The sequence below is a fragment of the Pristiophorus japonicus genome, chromosome 13 (genome assembly GCF_044704955.1).
Source record: "Pristiophorus japonicus isolate sPriJap1 chromosome 13, sPriJap1.hap1, whole genome shotgun sequence".
Taxonomy (NCBI): domain Eukaryota; kingdom Metazoa; phylum Chordata; class Chondrichthyes; family Pristiophoridae; genus Pristiophorus; species Pristiophorus japonicus.
This window is the reverse complement of record NC_091989.1, coordinates 1697531-1718354: the sequence shown is the minus strand read 5'-3', so window position 1 is coordinate 1718354 and position 20824 is coordinate 1697531. Positions and strand designations below refer to the sequence as shown.

The following is a 20824-nucleotide window of genomic DNA, read 5'->3' as shown; positions in this document are numbered from 1 at the left end:
TGACAGCTCTTGCATGGCGCAGGGCCATCTTTATTACATAGGCCATGTGTAAAGTCCTGTCCCCTCAGTACAGATTCACACGAGGCATGTAGTGAAGTCAAGGTCACTCTGGACCTGCACCTTTATTTCACAGCTCTGGAATGCTGCACTTGCCTGAGACCTGTCCTTATATACCTGTCTCTTGTTGGTGGTTACAGGTCATATCTTATTACAGTCATGTATAGCATGTTAGGATACAGTTATATATAATAATGTAAGATACATGACATCGCCCTCCCCCAAGGTCTTATTGTCTTTATAGGTTCAGTCTCTCAGGTGGTCTACGCTCTCGCGTGGAGCGTCTGAGTTGCGGTTCAGTTGTTTGCCTTGGTGTCTGTTTTTCTTTGGGTGTGGTTGCTGGTATCTCGCCTGGGCTGTCTGTTTCGATTGGTGTGATTGTCGTTGACTCGCCTGGGCTGTCTGTTGGGATTGCCCTTTCCTCAGGTTGTTCCCTCTGTCTGTCCACCAGGTGTGGTGCGAGTTCTACATGCCTCCGGCAGGTTTTGCCATTGTCCATTTGTACTACCAGTAGCCTGTTTCCTTCCTTGCCCGTTACCATCCCTGCAAGCCATTTGGGACCCCTGCCATAGTTTATTACAAACACTTTGTCCCCTATCTCATTCCATCTCCCCCTCGAATTTCTGTCATGGTACTCAGTCAGCTTACGGCGCTTTGCCTCAACGATTTCGTGCATGTCTGGGAGGATTAATGAGAGCCTTGTTTTTAAAGTCCTTTTCATCAACAGTTGTGCAGGGGGGATCCCAGTCAGTGAGTGCGGACGAGATCTGTATGCCAGCAGCAGTCACGACAGGTGACCTACAGCGTGGGACCTTGGATTTTAAGCATGCCTTGTTTAATGATTTGCACTGCTCTCTCCGCCTGGCCATTGGAGGCCGGCTTGAACGGTGCCGTCTTGACGTGATTTATGCCGTGGTCAATTATAAAGTCTTGGAATTCTGCGCTGGTGAAGCACGGACCATTGTCACTGACCAATATGTCAGGGATTCCGTGCGTTGCAAACATGGTTGCGAGGCTCTCCACAGTGGTGAAGGTTGTGCTCGAGTTTAAAATGGTGCATTCGATCCACTTTGAAAATGCATCTACAACTACGAGGAACATTTTGCCCATGAATGGGCCCACATAGTCTACGTGCACCCGCGACCACGGTTTGGTAGGCCAGGGCCAGGGGCTCAGTGGAGCCTCCCTGGGGGCATTGCTGAGTTGGGCACAAATGGTGCACCTTCGGACGTAGAGCTCCAAGTCCGCGACAATACCAGGCCACCAGACGTGGGATCTGGCTATGGCCTTCATGAGAACGATCCCCGGGTGCTCGCGGTGGAGCTCCCGGACAAATGCCTCTGCCTCGCAGAAGCATGACTACTCGGCTGCCCCACATCAGGCAGTCTGCTTGTAGTGATAGCTCATGCATGCGCCTGTGAAAGGGTTTTAATTCCTCGGGGCAGGCATCATGAGCCTCTGCCCAGTCATCAGTTAGGACACATCTTTTTACTAAGGATAACGTGGGGTCGCTGGCCATCCAGGCTCTGATTTGGCAAGCTGTCATGGGCGAACCTGTGGACTCAAAGGCATTGATTGCCATGACTATCTCACAGTCCTGTTCATCAGACCCTTCCGTGGTCGCCAGGGGTAGCCTGCTAAGCGCGTCGGCACAGTTGTCTGTGCCTGGTCTGTGCCTTATGGTATAGTCGTAGGATGCCAGCATGCGTGCCCACTGTTGAATTCGCACCGAGGCGTTGGCGTTTATTGCCTTGCTCTCGGATAGGAGAGACGTGAGGGGCTTGTGGTCGGTTTCTAATGCGAACTTGGCCCCGAAAAGGTATTGGTGCATCTTTTTGACACCATACACGCAAGCAAGCGCCTCCTTCTCTACCATTCCGTACCCGCGCTCTGCCCGCGAAAGTGACCTGGAGACATAAGCAATGGCTTGTAATTTACCCGCACTATTGACATGTTGCAAAACGCATCCGACCCCATACGCTGACGCATCGCATGTGAGAACTAGCTTTTTACCTGGGTCAAAGAAAGTCAAAACACTGTTGGAACACAGAAGGTTGCGTGCCTTACTGAAGGCGTGTTCCTGGGCGTCTCTTCAAAACCAATCGCACCCCTTCCTGAGTAGCATGTGGAGAGGCTCCAGCAGCGTGCTTAAGTTCTGCATAAAGTTCCCAAAGTAATTGAGTAGCCCGAGAAAGGCGCGCAGTCCTGAGACATTCCGGAGCTTGGGTGCCAGGCGAATTGCTTCTGTTTTGGACTCTGTTGGGCGGATTCCATCAGTGGCAATCCTTCTGCCCAAATATTCAACCTCGGTTGCGAGAAACAGGCACTTGGATTTCTTAACTCGTAGGCCTACCCGATCCAACCGCTTTAGAACTTCCTCCAAATTACGGAGATGGGAGTCGGTGTCCCTGCCCGTGATAAGTATGTCGTCTTGAAATACAACCGTCCCCGGGATGGACTTGAGCAGACTCTCCATGTTGCACTGGAATATGGCAGCTGCCGACCTGATGCCGAATGGGCATCGATTGTACATGAAAAGGCCTCAATGTGTGTTGATGGTGGTGAGTAGCTCGGATTCCTCGGTCAATTCTTGCGTCATATACGCAGATGTGAGGTCTAATTTTGAGAAAAGTTTACCTCCAGCCAATGTGGCAAATAAGTACTCCGCTCTGGGCAGCAGGTACTGGTCCTGTAGGGAGACTGTTTATGGTAGATTTGTAGTCCCCACAGATTCGTACGGATCCATCAGGCTTCATGACTGGGACGATGGGACTTGCCCAGTCGCTAAATTGCACAGGTGATATAATGCCTTCCCGCAGAAGCCTGTCTAGTTCGTGTTCAATCTTTTCCCTCATCACATAGGGTACAGCTCTGGCCTTGTGATGGACTGGTCTAGCATCCTGTGTGATGTAGATTTTAACTTTGGCCCCTTTGAAAGTGCCCACACCTGGCTGAAAGAGATGTTCAAATCGCTTTATAACTGTTGAGCAGGAGGTCCGTTCCTCTAATGACATGGCATGGACATCATCCCATTTCCAGTTTAGTTTTGCCAGCCAGCTTCTCCCCAGCAGTGCTGGGGGGTCTCCGGGGACAATCCACAGGGGAAGTCGGTTCAATGTCCCTTTGTGTGTGACAGAGAGCATGGCGCTGCCGAGGACTGGTATGATTTCTTTGGTATAGGTCCTTCGTTTGGTGTCGACCCTTGTGAGTTTTGGTCTGTCTCTTTTATGCGGCCACAGTTGTTCAAATTGTTGAGCGCCCATCAGAGATTGACTCGCTCCCGTATCCAGCTCCATGTTGACAGATATCCCGTTGAGTAGGACCCTCATCATTATAGGAGGCGTCCTGTTGTTGGGGCAGCAGCCATTTATCGTGTTGACCCGCTGTACATCGATGTCCCGGACACTGTCCCCACCATCTTCTGGTCCGCTTTCCGACCCATCTGATTCATATACCAGCTGAGCTGCTGTTTTTTTGCACATGCGGGCCAAATGCCCTGTATATTCACAGTTCCTGCAAACAGCCTGCTGAAATCGACATCCCCTTGACGAGTGCCCACCCCCACACCTCCAGCACAGACCTGTTCCATTGTTCAAAGTGTTTCCAAAGAATGAGCTGCGTCTGGCTGATCTCTCTTGAGCTTCTCTCAGTTTGTAGTTGATTGCTCGCATTGTGAGTTGATGAGGTGTGAACGGCCGTTCCTGTGGCCCTTGATGGCTTCTGCCTGCTGTCGAGAACCTGTTCTTCTGGTTTTGTCTGTGTGTGGGGGTAGCAGCTTGTTTAGTGCTGTGAACTTCTTGTTCCGATATTTTGTTAGTTGTCGTACCTGCATTGTAAATCAACCTCGTTTCTTCTTCCCCTACTAAGAATGTCTGTGCAACCAGTGCTGCTGCCTCTAAGGTCAGGTTCTTGGTCTGTATGAGCTTTCGGAATATGCCTGCGTGGCCTGTTCCTTCAATGAAAAAGTCTCTCAGCATTTCTCTCCTCAGTTCATCTGGCAACTCACATAAACTAGCCAACCTCCGAAGTTCCGCCACGAAGTCGGGTATGCTTTGGCCCACACAGCTTCTGTAGTTGTAGAACCTGTGTCTGGCCATGTGTAGGCTGCTCACTGGCTTCAGGTGATCTCTTACCAATTCTTCAAACGACTTGCTTGCTGGTTTCTCGGGTGCCAACAGATCCTTCATTAAAGCGTATGTTTTCAAGCCACAGCTGGTCAAGAGATGGGCTCTTCTCTTGTCTGCCTTATCGTCGCCTAACCAGTCTTAGACTCCAGCAAAGCTTTGTAACCATTCTATAAAGTCCTTCCAATTGACTCCCGCATTGTACTTTTCATCTGATCCGTTGTTCGCCATTCTGTGGATTCTGTAATCCCGTAACCCGTCGCCACTGTAAAGTCCTGTCCCTTCAGTACAGATTCACACGAGGCATGTAGTGAAGTCAAGGTCACTCTGGACCTGCACCTTTATTTCACAGCTCTGGAATGCTGCACTTGCCTGAGACCTGTCCTTATATACCTGTCTCTTGCAAGTGCACCCCTGGTGGTAAGGTATGCTGGTGGTTACAGGTCATATCTTATTACAGTCATGTATAGCATGTTCGGATACAGTTATATATAATAATGTAAGATACGTGAATTTCCTCGCACTTTTTACTGCTGTGCTGCCGTAACTAGGTCATAACCACATTTGCACATGTAAATGCACTTTTGACAAAGTTTTGCCGGCAGAAACGCCAAAGAATTTCAGCGCCATAGAATCTCAAATTTATTCACACAATACAGATGAAGTCTTCTTCACCAAAAGAGTGAAGCAACTATATGCGTGGGAGCCTGATAGCCTGTCAAAGCTTCACCCTCTGGTTTTCCCACTGGGTCAGTGATATTGCCACGTGAGTCTGCAGGCATTCTGTGACTCTGTCAGTGTACGATGGTGCAATCACTCGGTGTACGATGGTGCAATCACTCGGTGTACGATGGTGCAATCACTCGGTGTACGGTGGTGCTACAATCACTCGGTGTACGATGGTGCAATCACTCGGTGTACGGTGGTGCTACAATCACTCGGTGTACGATGGTGCAATCACTCGGTGTGCATGGTGATACAATCACTCGGTGTACGATGGTGCAATCACTCGGTGTGCATGGTGATACAATCACTCGGTGTACGATGGTGCAATCACTCGGTGTACGATGGTGCAATCACTCGGTGTACGATGGTGCAATCACTCGGTGTACAATGGTGCAATCACTCGGTGTACGATGGTGCTACAATCACTCAGTGTGCATGGTGATACAATCACTCGGTGTGTATGGTGATACAATCACTCGGTGTGTATGGTGATACAATCACTCGGTGTATGATGGTGCAATCATTCGGTGTACAATGGTGCAATCACTCGGTGTACGATGGTGCAACAATCACTCGGTGTGCATGGTGATACAATCACTCGGTGTACGATGGTGCAATCACTCGGTGTACAATGGTGCTACAATCACTCGGTGTGCATGGTGATACAATCACTCGGTGTGTATGGTGCTACAATCACTCGGTGTGCATGGTGCTACAATCACTCGGTGTGTATGGTGCTACAATCACTCGGTGTGCATGGTGATACAATCACTCGGTGTGTATGGTGCTACAATCACTCGGTGTGCATGGTGCTACAATCACTCGGTGTACGATGGTGCTACAATTACTCGGTGTGCATGGTGATACAATCACTCGGTGTGTATGGTGATACAATCACTCGGTGTACAATGGTGCAATCACTCGGTGTACGATCGTGCTACAATCACTCGGTGTGCATGGTGCTACAATCACTCGGTGTACGATGGTGCTACAATCACTCGGTGTGCATGGTGATACAATCACTCGGTGTGTATGGTGGTGCTACAATCACTCGGTGTATGATGGTGCTACAATCACTCGGTGTACGGTCATGCTGCAATCTATTGCTGCTTTCTTCCAATACTTGGGAGTGACAGCACTGCAGAAATGGTGCAGTGTTGCAGATGCCCGTCATGTTTTGGGGATTATCAGTTTTACCAAACAGTGGAAACAAACATCCAACAGTGTGAAAAGTGTTTTGAGGATAATTATTTGAACAGACCAATCCTTTCACAATACACAACTCCATTAACGCACCGTTCAATACCTCCTGCTCTATCCCAACAGGCATTGGCCGGATTCCTTCACATGACGCATGGTTGGGTGTGTTACAAATGAACCCCATTTCACCACAATTTCTCAATGTTATATTTATTTATGTTCACGATTCTAATGGAGAAACAATCTTTAGTGAAGTCCCCACATGGACTGTGATCAGTTCTGATGCTGCAACATATTTTGGGCCTGGTGGACCAGGACGTCTTTCTCTCCAATTCTTGTCTGAATGTCGCCTGTGTGTTCAATACCGCTCCCAGTGTGAGGCACAGATTTAAAAGCAGTGTGAAACATGGCGTAGGTGGAGGTTTTGTTGCTGTTATTCCCTTTGTGAGGGTGGTGAGGAACTCGTACCAAGTTTTCGGAGAGTTTCCCTGGATGATGTAAGTGGGAGGATGAACTTGGACAGTGGGCCAGACAGAGAGGATCGTTGGATTATTTTTCTTTCTTTTATTGAACTATCTGGAGACAAGTGACAGCAGGAGTGGGATGTGCTGCTTTAAATCTCATCGCCTTGAGCCAAGATGTCCGTTACTGACTAGTGTGACCATTGCCAATGGCCGACCCAGTGGAGCAACACAAACTGACCTGTCGGCATTTTTGAAGACAGTTGGTGGACCTCATGGTTAGAGCTGGAACAGAGGGGATACTCAGAAGACACATGTACCTCTTGTGCTCAGTAAGAAAGGAGTTAATCTCTCTCCCACAGACAGGACTTTCATAGCCCGTGCAGATCAAGAATAAATGTCCTTCTATTGTCTCCTGGGCACCCTGTTTGGGCAAGGTGGCCTTTCCCATGTACGTTCTCCCCTCCTGACACCACGCGCAAGATATTCTGGAGGGAAAAATTATACTCTCTGTTTGCAAATGTATTGTGCATTCCTTAACAACATGAATATTATTATATTCTATAATTGTACGTCTCGACTAATTATTTTCATGATGGTTTTTTCCATATAGCAACATCTTTAAGGGGTCAGCAGTGTGTATGTACAGTATGTCTGATATACGGAGAGTGTTCTTGGGCCCATACGCTCACAGAGAAGGACCAAGCTACCAGTGGGTGCCATTCCAAGGAAGGGTCCCGTACCCTCGCCCAGGAACAGTAAGTGTTTATAACTTTGGTGCAAAAATCAATCTATATCTGATCAGACCCATTAGCAGTGGAGTAACATTCTGAAGCAAACCAAACCATCATAGAGTGCAATCTCAGTCAAATGTTTGTAAATGTTGAGCCCCAGGACTGAACAGGATTTAAAAATGTTCTCATATTTTCCAAACATATAATTTAGCTCAATAAAATTTCATTGCTTCAAAATCCTCTCCCTAGACCTTGATTGGCAATGGAAAGTATCAATCAAAGTGCAGATTGTTGACAGATGTGAAGTTCTATTCTGGAACATGTGGGTAGATGCTGAAAAACTCTTGTCTGCCAGTGTGAGCTGTGAATGGTTGACATATAGGAACTCTCTGTCGTGTCACTGTGTAGTAAAACATGAGATCGGAGTCCCAGCAACAAATCACAAGAGATAAATAATTTGTATTTCTAGAACATCTTATTGTGTCCTCACTATATCCCAAGGCACTTTGCAACCAATGACACACCTCTGAAGCGTAGTCATCTGGTTCGTAGGCAGATACAGCAGCCACAGAGCACACAGTAAGGTCCGACAAACGGCAAATGCAATGAATGATTAGTTAATCAGTGTTGCTGCTGTTGATTAAGGGGGAAGCTCACTGTTTCTCAAACAGTGCCATGCAATCTCGGGAAACTATCTGAACTGGTGGACAATACTTACGTTTAATATCTGATCTGAGACACCACATCTGCAGCACATATCAGCTGAGATTATGTCCTCAAGTTTGTTAACCACAAAAATTAAATTGGGGATCCCAGCACTTAGTTCAATTGTAATATTACAGCCATGTCATCCATGGCTCAGTGGGCAGCACCCTCGCGTCTGAGTCAGAAGGTTGTGGGTTCAAGTCCCACTCCAGAGACTTGAGCACAAAAATCTAGGTTGACACTCCGGGGCAGTACTGAGGGAGTGCTGCACTGTTGGAGATGCTGTCTTTCAGATGAGATGTTAAACTGAGGTCCCGTCTGCTCTCTCAGGTGGACATAAAAGATCCCATCGCACTATTTTGAAGAAGAGCAGGAAAGTTATCCCCGGTGTCCTGGGGCCAATATTTATCCCTCAATCAACATAACAAAAACAAATTATCTGGTCATTATCACATTGCTGTTTGTGGGAGCTTGCTGTGCGCAAATTGGCTGCTGTGTTTCCCACATTACAACAGTGACTACACTCCAAAAGTAGTTAATTGGCTACTTTGGGACATCCAGTGGTTGTGAAAGGCGCGATATAAATGTAAATCTTTCTTTATAATCACTTTAGGTTTAAGAAGCTCGAAGCTAAAACTTTAATGATGTGATCTCCAGACCTTTCCTGAATAATCTGTTATTCTTTTTACTTGTAGTAGTTGGGAAAAAAAATCTATTTTATTGAAACGATCTTTCTCCAGATAATCAACAAAGCTATTTTGAAATCTGAACTCCAAACAGCGCTGTTGTTGGAATAAGGCTTCAATCACCCATATTTTCCTTTTCCTTAACAAAATAAATCAGTTTCTAAAATGTAAATTTCTACGGATGAACATTCTAGAGCCCCCTTTTGTTAAAAAGGACTTTGTTAGATCGCATATCTCATTAAATTGAATGCATGCCACAACATGTCATAAATCCTGCTCATCATCGCTTGTTAGACCAGCGTTAGACTGGCATGTTCCTGGGATGCTGAGCCTCCTGCCAACTCGCGACAATCCAACACTTCCTGAGTCAGCGACTTCACTCACTGGATCAGTTCACATAAGGCGATAATTAACGCCAGCAATGAATAGCTTTATTATTGTAATGTGAATCTTATATGACTAATTTGTACATTTTTAAAAGCATTCCGAAATGACTGGTCCATCAATCCTGCCCCATCCATACCGGCTACAACCCCGCTAGTCGAAATCTTGCCCCAACTGGGCACACTGGCAGGGAAATTGCGCAGCGCACTGCTCAGGGGCGGTAACATCCTCGGGGTGGGACTTCCTGCGCCAGAAGTGGAATCCTGCACCACTCTTGAAATTGAGGTTACTGCCACTGAGCAAAAAAACAGACCACTTCCTCTCCGGGCGCTAACTGGGCGGGAGCGAAGTAAGTGGGGTGCAGCGGTATGCACTGGGACGTGTAGCGCTGCCGTGAAGGAGGGGCTCGTCCCTTTCAGTGAAGGGGAGGGCCAAGCTGCAGACTCTGCAGCTCCCTACCTGGAGCTCCAGGGAGCGGGGTGCCAGATCACAGCACAGACCCGGCATTCCAGGGGACCAGGGGCCGCGACAAGGACATCGGCCAATTTTTTATTCACGCACACACTACCTCCCGTTTAACTGTCGCCCCGCGAGCGGCGGGCCGCCATGTACGCGTCCGTTGGGGCATCGGCCAACACAGCTTCAGGGGGCAATGCTGAATGTTTGCTCCGGGGTGAAAACCGGGCGCTGCACACAGTGATGATGTTATCATTGTTGGCGCAGTGGAGCGGGGCGCTACCGGTTACCGTCACCGCTAAACTCCCGCAGAATTTAGCCGGAGTCGATTTCGGCACCGTGCCCATGTGAAATGTCATTTGCGCCCACGGGGGCACTAATGGGAGCTGTAAACAACCCCAATTTCTTCCCCAACATCTCCGGGGGAGGGAAACATCAGAGAGAAAAGCACAAACTTCACTGGAGAGTAAAATCAGCATTGCCCCTGATCCCAGCGTTAGATTAAAATTGCCCCCAAATGATTTTTGTGTGACATTCCTTCACCTGCTGTGTCGATGAATGTATTCAACCTGTTTAATATCAATGGGTTACCATTGTTGTAAATTTAGCAACAAAGGAATTACAGTCACACACCTTAACCTCATTACTAATTTTCCACAGCGCGATTTCATCCCATAAGTGTTAACAAAATGAATTAATCTTGCCAGCCGTACAGTAAAGGTTAATAACCTGTAAATCAGGTTTGTTATGCAATCATGTGAAATTAAAAATGTTCGGCAATTGGGTACAAACACATGAAGATTAAAGGTGTAGCAGCTGGAACCTATCTGTGACAGCTCTGGGGAATGTTGCCATGGTTATTTAATGTTTTCAACCACTCGAAGTGGAAGATGCCAAGATAACATTAGACGCTAATACTTCATGCAATCTTGGCCGGTGCAATGTGCAGCTCCTGCATGCAATGGTCTTGGGCGGAATTTGTTGTTACAATAATGGTGAAGCTGATAGTGCCATTGTTAATTATGGTCAAATGAATCAGAAACTTCAGGCGAGGGAAGGATATGCGATTAAACTCAATAATGCAATCGTTGCTGTCCGAGATGCATCGCTCCAACATTAGCTTTGCGAAATCAGTATCTCACTGCTGGCTCACCATTGAACGGAATGAGGTTGCTGTATTTGTGCAGTAGATACAACCTCATCACAGAAAGTTCAGTCAAGTCATTTCAGTTTAAGTACACTTTAAACAATGTGATAAGTATTCATTATTGCTACTCAACCTCACTGGTACTGAAAATTAACTATTAACAGTGTGGAATCTCATTCCTTGCGGTTTTAATTGTTGTTAGAGATTTAAAAATATACATTTTTTTTTTACTTTTCCTTTCTGTCTCTTTATTTCTCTCTTTTTATTTCTCTTTCTGTACCTGATTTGACATTGAATTTACCCGCCCTAACTTACACTTCCTGCTCAGTCCTTGCACTGTTAATATCACAATCCTGCAGTCTGATTGGTTAAGAAGATGCTCAGTTGCTTTCCCTGTTTACCCGGGTCCCAGATCTCCGGTTTCCCCTCGCTGCGACATTCTCAGCAACTCACCACGCAACATTAGCTTTGCGAAATCAGTATCTCACTGCTGGCTCGCCATTGAACGGAATGAGGTTGCTGTATTTGTGCAGTAGATACAACCTCGTCACAGAAAATTCAGTCAAGTCATTTCAGTTTAAGTACACTTTAAACAATGTGATAAGTATTCATTATTGCTACTCAACCTCACTGGTACTGAAAATGACATCAGTCATTGAAGGTTGGCATGCAGGTACAGCAGGCGGTTAAGAAAGCAAATGGCATGTTGGCCTTCATAGCGAGGGGATTTGAGTACAGGGGCAGGGAGGTGTTGCTACAGTTGTACAGGGCCTTGGTGAGGCCACACCTGGAGTATTGTGTACAGTTTTGGTCTCCTAACTTGAGGAAGGACATTCTTGCTATTGAGGGAGTGCAGCGAAGGTTCACCAGACTGATTCCCGGGATGGCAGGACTGACCTATCAAGAAAGACTGGATCAACTGGGCTTGTATTCACTGGAGTTCAGAAGAATGAGAGGGGACCTCATAGAAACGTTCAAAATTCTGATGGGTTTAGACAAGGTAGATGCAGGAAGAATGTTCTCAATGTTGGGGAAGTCCAGAACCAGGGGACACAGTCTAAGGATAAGGGGTAAGCCATTTAGGACCGAGATGAGGAGAAACTTCTTCACCCAGAGAGTGGTGAACCTGTGGAATTCTCTACCACAGAAAGTTGTTGAGGCCAATTTACTAAATATATTCAAAAAGGAGTTAGATGTAGTCCTTACTACTAGGGGGATCAAGGGGTACGGCGAGAAAGCAGGAATGGGGTACTGAAGTTGCATGTTCAGCCATGAACTCATTGAATGGCGGTGCAGGCTAGAAGGGCCGAATGGCCTACTCCTGCACCTATTTTCTATGTTTCTATGTTTCTATGCAACACATTTAAATACTGAAACGTTCAAGGGCATGTCTAACTCTCGGCAGTACCGGGAGATATCCTGCTACACAAAATGATGCCTGATGTATTTTGCTCTTGTTAAATTTAAATAAAATCCAGCAACAGGTTGGTAACATCGTTACTGCCAGGTGCTGGAGATTTTCAGCTTATGTTTAGTTTGTAAGCATTTAGTTTAAATGTGACCTCTACAACCTGCCCTTTTGGTACAGGTTTTACTAAACACAAAATATAATCACCATAGCCCTGCAGAAGGAAGAACTCACATCCCACAAAGACACAAATTCCCCAGAATCCCCAGAGCTCACAGACGATGAACACAGTCAGCCCATGGACGTGAGCCAGAGGTGCTCAGTGCTGACACTCGATGCAAAATGTGGGAAAATACTTCATTCCCTTGCACTGATCCTCCGTTTTAATTAACACAAAAGGAGGAATTTTAATTGGCGGGACAGGAAGCGGGCAGGGTGTGGGGACTGCCCTGTGGTAGGGTACCGGGATCATTTCCATCCCACTGTCCAGAGACAGCCTGAAATGGGCATCTCCACAGACTGGGGGGCTCAGGAGCCTGATGGTCAGTAGTCAGGGAAATCATGGTGGGAGGGATTCAGGAGAACCTCGTGGATGGGAAAGGGGGAGGTTGGGGTACTCAGCGTGGCAGTGGTCTAAGGTTTCATTGCAGGGAGCAGGAATGCTCCTCCAGACCCAACGTGTCCTCCAGCTTTTACTGAGCAGAGAATCGGCTGCAGATTCTTCACTCAGTGGCCATTACAATTGTATCAGCATCCGCACCCCCCATTTCCACAAATTGATGAACTCTAGCGGGAGCTTTAATCATCCAAGGGAAGTGACAGAGAGACAGCCGCTGGGGGGGAGGGGGGGGGGGAAGGAGGGGGGGGAGGGAGGAGGGAGGGGAGGAGGGAGGGGGGGAGGGAGGAGGGAGGGGGGGAGGGGGGCGGTGGAGGAGAGTGGGGGGAGGAGGAGCAGGGGGGAGGGGGGAAGTCGGGGAGTGGGGTCGGGGCGGGATCGGGGCGGGGGGGACAGAAGGTTGGGGGCGGGGGGTGGAGTCCTCTTCTGTCGTACGGTAGCAACAAAGCAAATCAAATGTCAATATCTCAGTCGGATCTCCAGGCCAAAGCTCCCGGTGTAACAGCGTGGAGATCCCGTAGGCTGCCTGTGTATTCAGGGCTCGATGATGTGCTCCAGGGTCTGATTAGGAGCTCCACAGTCACATGATGGGGAGGCTTTAATCTTCCACCTATGGAGAAGGTGCAGCATCGACTGTGACCGGTTCTGAGGCGGTCGATGCTTGTCCACTGTTTGCGAGGAAGGTTTGATCCTTCAGGCTGCACTGTGGGGTCCTTGATAAGGAATCCATTCCGTATGGCGCAGTTCAAAGCAGCAATAAGCGCAATGCTTGGATTTTAACTCCCATTCCACTCAGCTTCTGTTGGGCAGAGGGAGTTAAAATTCTCCATTTGAAAAAGAAGACTAATTCCTTTTAACAAAGCTTTTGGTTATTTTGTTGGCCATGGTCATTTTTAAACCCAGACTGTTTTATTTCCGGGTCCTTTGCGCTCTGTGTTTCGCCAGGTCTCGTCCCGGAGCGCCGAGAATTGGGGCGGCAAGATCCGGCCGCGATCCTCGGGTCGGGGTTTGTGGCGGCACGGAGCAGCGCTGCCGGGGAGAGCTGTGCCACCACGGAGAGCTGTGCCGCCGGGGAGAGCTGTGCCACCACGGAGAGCTGCGCTGCCGGAGAGAGCTGTGCCGCCGGGGAGAGCTGTGCCACCGGGGAGAGCAGCGCCGCCGGGGAGAGCTGCGCTGCCGGGGAGAGCTGCGCCGCCGGGGAGAGCTGTGCCGCCGGGGAGAGCTGTGCCACCGGGGAGAGCAGCGCCGCCGGGGAGAGCTGCGCCGCCGGGGAGAGCTGCGCTGCCGGGGAGAGCTGTGCCGCCGGGGAGAGCTGTGCCGCCGGGGAGAGCTGTGCCGCCGGGGAGAGCTGTGCCGCCGGGGAGAGCAGCGCCGCCGGGGAGAGCTGTGCCGCCGGGGAGAGCTGCGCCGCCGGGGAGAGCTGTGCTGCCGGGGAGAGCAGCGCCGCCGGGGAGAGCTGTGCCGCCGGGGAGAGCTGTGCCACCGGGGAGAGCAGCGCCGCCGGGGAGAGCTGTGCCGCCGGGGAGAGCTGCGCCGCCGGGGAGAGCTGTGCCGCCGGGGAGAGCTGCGCCGCCGGGGAGAGCTGTGCCACCGGGGAGAGCAGCGCCGCCGGGGAGAGCTGTGCCGCCGGGGAGAGCTGCGCTGCCGGGGAGAGCTGTGCCGCCGGGGAGAGCTGCGCTGCCGGGGAGAGCTGTGCCGCCGGGGAGAGCTGTGCCGCCGGGGAGAGCAGCGCCGCCGGGGAGAGCTGTGCCGCCGGGGAGAGCTGCGCCGCCGGGGAGAGCTGTGCTGCCGGGGAGAGCTGTGCCACCGGGGAGAGCAGCGCCGCCGGGGAGAGCTGTGCCGCCGGGGAGAGCTGCGCAGCCGGGGAGAGCTGTGCCGCCGGGGAGAGCTGCGCCGCCGGGGAGAGCTGTGCCGCCGGGGAGAGCTGCGCTGCCGGGGAGAGCTGCGCTGCCGGGGAGAGCTGCGCCGCCGGGGAGAGCTGCGCCGCCGGGGAGAGCTGTGCCGCCGGGGAGAGCTGTGCCGCCGGGGAGAGCTGCGCTGCCGGGGAGAGCTGTGCCGGGGAGAGCAGCGCTGCCGGGGAGAGCTGTGCCGCCGGGGAGAGCTGTGCCGCCGGGGAGAGCTGCGCTGGGGAGAGCTGCGCCTCTGGTCGCGACACCGTCCGAGGTTTGACTCGAGCCCGACCCGTCCGCCTGGAGTCGCGTCTCGCACTGACCGCCAGGGAAAACACAGTGCTCTTGGCCCCGCACTTTAGTTGGCGAGGTTCCCATTTTTGTGCCGTGAAAGTTGTACAACGCCTCCCTTAGCGCTGGGCCCAGATGGCAAAACTTTCTCCACACCGCACAGACGTTACCCAGGTGGTAGCTTTCCCGCCCCGCCCCCGTTTTCGTCCTGAAAATGGCAAAACCAAAAATCCAGCCCACTGTGTTTAATACTTCTTATGGCATCAATGTTAGCTTTACATTATTTCCCCAACTGATATGTTCCTTTACAGTGTCCAAGCAAAACCTTTGGAGGATTTGAATCAACAAAAGACTTTCCTGATGATGTAATCACATTTGCCAGAAGTCACCCGGCCATGTACAATCCGGTGTTGCCCATCAACAACCGACCAATTGTCATAAAGACAGATGTAGACTACCAGTTCACCCAGATCGTGGTAGACCGAGTGGAGGCTGAAGATGGCCAATACGATGTCATGTTCATTGGAACAGGTAACGTCATCTCACACACTTCCCTCAGAGCAAGTTGTAAAGCTACATTTATATTCCCTGCTTCAGTTTTCACTAATCAGCATGTTTATATTTTGAAATAAGAGTGAAGCTGTGATTAACTTTGACTAAACAAAGGCCGTTCTCAGCAGTTTGTGGACCTTTTCTGCTTGGCATAATTTCTTGGTGTTTGCCAGCACCCATCAATAATCATGGTTACCCTCATCAGCATCGGTGCACTTCCAACATGATGTGCATTTGTGACAGAACTGAAAGCAGTTTTGTTTCGATCAGAACAAATTGAAGATTATTCGGTCAGTTCCCCTGTGATTAGTGCCTGAGGAGCACTTGTTCCCCGGGTGCAGAGCATGGGCGGAAATCTATGGCACCAGATCTTCACGTTGTCCTGGGATTTACAGCAAGCAGGTCTAAGGCAGCAGCTGGAGCGTTCTAACCATCGTGGCATTGCTACTCTTGCTTCACATGGCATCATATACCTGTATACGGAGCTCAGTGATCAGCAGATTATACACTGAATAAAACTCAGCTCACGGGAGATATAGTATAATAAAATAACACACCCAGATGTGACCTGAATACTGTCATCGAATATGGCAGTTCAGATGGTAGTTATAAACTTATCAAGCTTCATTTGGAAGGCAGCTAATGTAACTTTGCTATTTAAGAAAGGAGGGAGTGAGAAAAGAGGGAACTACAGACCAGTTAGCCTAACAAAAGTAGTCGGGAAAAGGCTAGAATCTATTTTTAAGGACATGGCAACAAGGCATTTAGAAAATAAAATTAGGATTGGGCAGAGTCAACATGGATTTATGAACGGGAAATCATGTTTGACAAATCTATTCGAGTTTTTTGAGGTTGTAACTATTAGAATAGATAAGGGGGAACCAGTGGATGTGGTGTATTGGGATTTTCAGAAGGCATTCGATAAGGTGCCACACAAGATGTTATTAAACAAAATTAGGGCTCATGGGATTGGGGGTAATATACTAGCATGGGTTGAGGATTGGTTAATGGACAGAAAACAGAGAGTAGGAATAAACGGGTTATTTTCGGGTCGGCAGGCTGTAACTAGTGGGGTGCCGCAGGGATCAGTGCTGGGGCTCCAGCTATTCACAATCTATATCAATGATTTGGATGAGGGGACCAAATGTAATATATCCAAGTTTGCTGATGATACAAAGCTAGGTGGGAATGTAAGTTGTGAGAAGGATGCAAAGAGACTTCAAGGGGATAGAGACAGGCTCAGTGAGTGGGCAAGAACATGGCAAATGGAATATAATGTGGAGAAATGTGAAGTTATCCACTTTGGTCAGAAAAATAGAAAAGCAGAGTATTTTTTAAATGGTGAGAGATTGGGAAATGTTGCTGTTCAGAGGGACCTGGGTGTCCTTGTACACCAATCACTGAAAGTTAACATGCAGGCAATTAAGAAAGCAAATGGTATGTTGGCCTTTATTACTAAAGGTTTTGAGTATAAAAGTAAAAACATTTTATTGCAATGATATAGGGCCCTGGTGAGACCACACCTGGAGTATTGTGTACAGTTCTGGTCTCCTGACCCAAGGAAGGATATACTTGCCATAGAGGGAGTGCAACGAAGGTTCACCAGACTGATTCCTGGGATGGGGGGATTGACCTATGAGGAGAGATTGAGTAGACTAGGCCGATATTCTCTAGAGTTTAGAAGAATGAGAGGTGATCTCATTGAAACATACAAAATTCTTACAGTGCTTGACAGGGTAGATGCAGGGAGGATGTTTCCCCCGGGCTGGGGAGTCTAGAATCAGGGATCACAGTCTCAGGATAAGGGGTTGGCCATTTAGGACTAAAATGAGGAGAAATGTCTTCACTCAGAGGGTGGCGAATCTTTGGAATTCTCTGCCCCAGAGGGCTGTGGAGGCTCAGTCTTTGAGTATATTCAAGACAGAGATCGATGGATTTTTGGATATTAAGGGAATCAAATGTTATGGGGATCGGGCAGGAAAGTGGAGTTGAGGTAGAAGATCAGCGTGATCTTATAGAATGGCGGAGCAGGCTCAAGCGGCCGAATGGCCGACTCCTGCTCCTAATTCTTATGTTCTTATACTCACAGCTTATGATGCATCTGAGCTCCCTTGGTTGGATTTACTTGCATATAGTCACTCTAGTGTAATTATATTAGAGTGACTCTGATTCTTTATATAATGTTGAACCGGAGATAAAATGAAACTCAAGCTCAGCTTCCACATTCGGAGCAATGAAAAGGTTAATGCTGCACAACGTTTGAGCCTGAAGTGGGGAGTGTGGTGGAGCTCAGGGCTGAAGATGAAGTACTTGTGCATTGAACAATTCGATGGAGTAATGCAATCTAACATCCAGCCCAGAGCTGGGATCAATGCAAAACGTGACCTTCCGCATTGTGTTAAGAATTGTGTGCAATGCTAAACAGAGCACGTCAATGTTAAATCGTCAAACCTCTTCAGCTTTGGTGTCAGGAGATGGCTCATTGCCAAAAATCTGATTGGTTCTTCTGGACTTTGACTCGAGGCTCTCACACCATCTCCCTGATCGCACAGCATTGAAAACAATCTATTTACCAGTCTAATTAGACAACCATTTCAGCAGATTAAAGCAATACTTTTTCAAAAAAAAAACAATATGTCAGTGACAAAAGGTTTCTTAATATCACTTTTGAAGTGATATTCTCCAGATATTTCTTTAATCAAGGCAAGTTTGATATTTCCGGTGTGAGCCTCTTTATATAATGTTTTCTCATAAGAGGTAAAATAGTTCTTTGCTGATTTCTTACTGATTCTAAACAGTTAGAGTTTGATTTTTTTTTTAAGTTAATGCTATCCGGAAGAATGAGTCTGGACAGTAATCCCTATATCTTTCAGCACCTGACAAGTTGGGATACACTCCGAGAGAGACAGAAACGTGTGGGTTAGCTCCCACCTCAACGCTAGTTTAAAGATTTATTTGGGCCTTGGTCAAACTTGTTTTACGATTTTAGTTCAAAAATTGCAAAATAGTAAGCCTGTCCCTCGGGACAGTATTCCAGTTTGGCAGGTTTATAAAATGACTATTACTGAAGGAGCACGCTACCAGGGATAGGCTGAAGCCACAGTTCAGCTGTTTCACAAGCCACACAGAGAGACATGTCTCCCCACTGGCTCCATTGTACTGCCCAATGTGGAGCTCCACCAACCAGCAAGATCCCAAGTTCGATTCTCTGCGGTGAGATCTTCCCCAGTGTGGAAGTTGGGCTAGCATGGAGAAAGGTGAACCGGCTTTCCTGCTCCTGATCACGGTCCATTTATTCCTGCACACCTGTGTATGTGAGGTGAGGGCAGAACCAGGATTCACTGTGATATTCCCGATAGCCACCACGTGCGCTGGCTCTCACTCTGGGTTCATGTGTGGACAATGCTCACTTGCAGGAATGCTTCATACAATCATAGAAATTTACAGCACGGAAGGAGGCCATTCGGCCCATCGTATCCGCGCCAGTCGACCAAGAGCTCTCCAGCTAATCCCACTTTACAGCTCTCAGTCCGTAGCCCTGTAGGTTACTGCACTTCAGGTGCACATCCAGGTACTTTTTAAATGTGGTGAGGGTTTCTGCCTCTACCACCCTTTCAGGCAGTGAGTTCCAGACCCCCACCACCCTCTGGGTGAAGGCATTTCCCCTCAAATCCCCTCTAAACCTTCTACCAATTACTTTAAATCTGTGCGGCTCTGTGGCACAATGGGTAGTGCATTGGACTTCTAGTCAGTAGTTTAGTAAGGTATTCAAAGGTTGTGTGTTCGAATCCCCCAGAGTCGGATTAAAGCAGTTGGCTCGTTGGTCTAGGGGTATGATTCTCGATTCGGGGTTGTTAATGTAAATTTGCAAGCGGTCCCGGATTCAAATCCCGGATGAGCCCATGAATTTGCATTGAACTTTTAGCTCATTGAATGTATTCAAGTCACAGATAGATAGATTTTTAACCAATAAGGGAATTAAGGGTTACGGGGAGCGGGCGGGTAAGTGGAGCTGAGTCCACGGCCAGATCAGCCATGACCTTGTTGAATGGCGGAGCAGGCTCGAGGGGCTAGATGGCCTACTTCTGTTCCTAATTCTTATGTTCTTATGTTCTTATGCCCCCTGGTTACTGACTCCTCTGCTAAGGGAACTAGGTCCTTCCTATCCGCTCTATCCGGGCCCCTCATAATTTTATACACCTCAACAAGGTGTCCCCTCAGCCTCCTCTGTTCCAAAGAAAACAACCCCAGCCTATCCAATCTTTCCTCATCGCTAAAATTCTCCAGTCCAGGTAACATTCTTGTAAATCTCCTCTGTACCCTCTCCAATGCAATCACATCTTTCCTGTAATGTGCTGACCAGAACTGCACGCAGTACAGTGCTGGTGGAACAATATCTCACCTTGGAGAGGAAGGAAGAAAAAGAGAATAAAAGTACAGTTTGAGGGGCCCTTGGAAGTTTAACAAGAGTGACTGAGGTTTACTCATCCGTCGATCAGCCTTCCCTCCCCCCCACCCCCCACCATGCAAGAACCTGCCACAAAGTTCCTGCATTTGTTTGTTCCAGTTCATGGCATTGTTACTGCTGAAGGTTGTCAGTTCAAGCTCTGCTCCAGAACTTCAGCACATAACCTCAGCTAATAATTGACTGCAGCATTTCAGTCTCTCTTTATTTTCACATCCAGTCTAGGCTTCCCTCAGTGCTGTGCAATCGGTAACATATTCGGGTAGATTCATGGTCGACTGGACGGTGCATTGGAGCATTGGTGTCACAGTGTTTAACCCACCCTCCAGCCTGCACTATCTGTGAGTGCAGCCCCTTGCTGGAATCACAGGATCGGTGCATTAACCCGACTACATTGGAAATGAAGACTTATATTTACATTGCTGTGCAATTTTTTATTCAAATCAAAAAACTGTGTAAGTTAGTTCTCCGCAATGACAGTAGAGCATTTGGGGAGCGATGTTTTTCTGGAAATGAAATTGTGAAATGTACATTTGAAAAAAACTGCTGTGTATCTCAAATCCTAAGGTCCTGATAAAAAGCATTGGGCCAATTGTAATGAATGTTCTTCATGAATCTCTGCCAGCTACAGATTTATAAGATAACATTTCATGTAATAGGCGAACAAAGCAATGAATTAACCTGCAATTTACTGTCATTCCTTTAAGATGTGGGGACTGTTCTGAAGGTGGTGTCTATTCCCCGGGAGACTTGGCATGACCTTGAGGAGGTCTTACTGGAGGAAATGGCAGTGTTGAGGGTGAGAGATGTCATTCTTTCATTAACCTAAATCTTTCTCTTGCAAGAGGCACTAGCAATCTATCTGTCATCACATCTCTGTCCTTCAGTGTGATGCTCAAAGAGGTCACACCAAGCATGACAGA

The 20824-nt window shown here is 48.3% G+C and overlaps 1 protein-coding gene across 1 annotated transcript in view; it reads left to right on the top strand.

Annotated features, from left to right (window-relative positions):
- The window catches only part of sema3ab (sema domain, immunoglobulin domain (Ig), short basic domain, secreted, (semaphorin) 3Ab), a 315517-nt gene that overhangs the window by 248319 nt on the left and 46374 nt on the right, over window positions 1-20824 (top strand). Inside the window, exons 11-13 of the mRNA XM_070897057.1 lie at window positions 7182-7326; window positions 15196-15415; window positions 20609-20700. Of these exons, the coding sequence (XP_070753158.1) occupies window positions 7182-7326; window positions 15196-15415; window positions 20609-20700 (457 nt within the window). The remainder of the gene's footprint in view (window positions 1-7181; window positions 7327-15195; window positions 15416-20608; window positions 20701-20824) is intronic.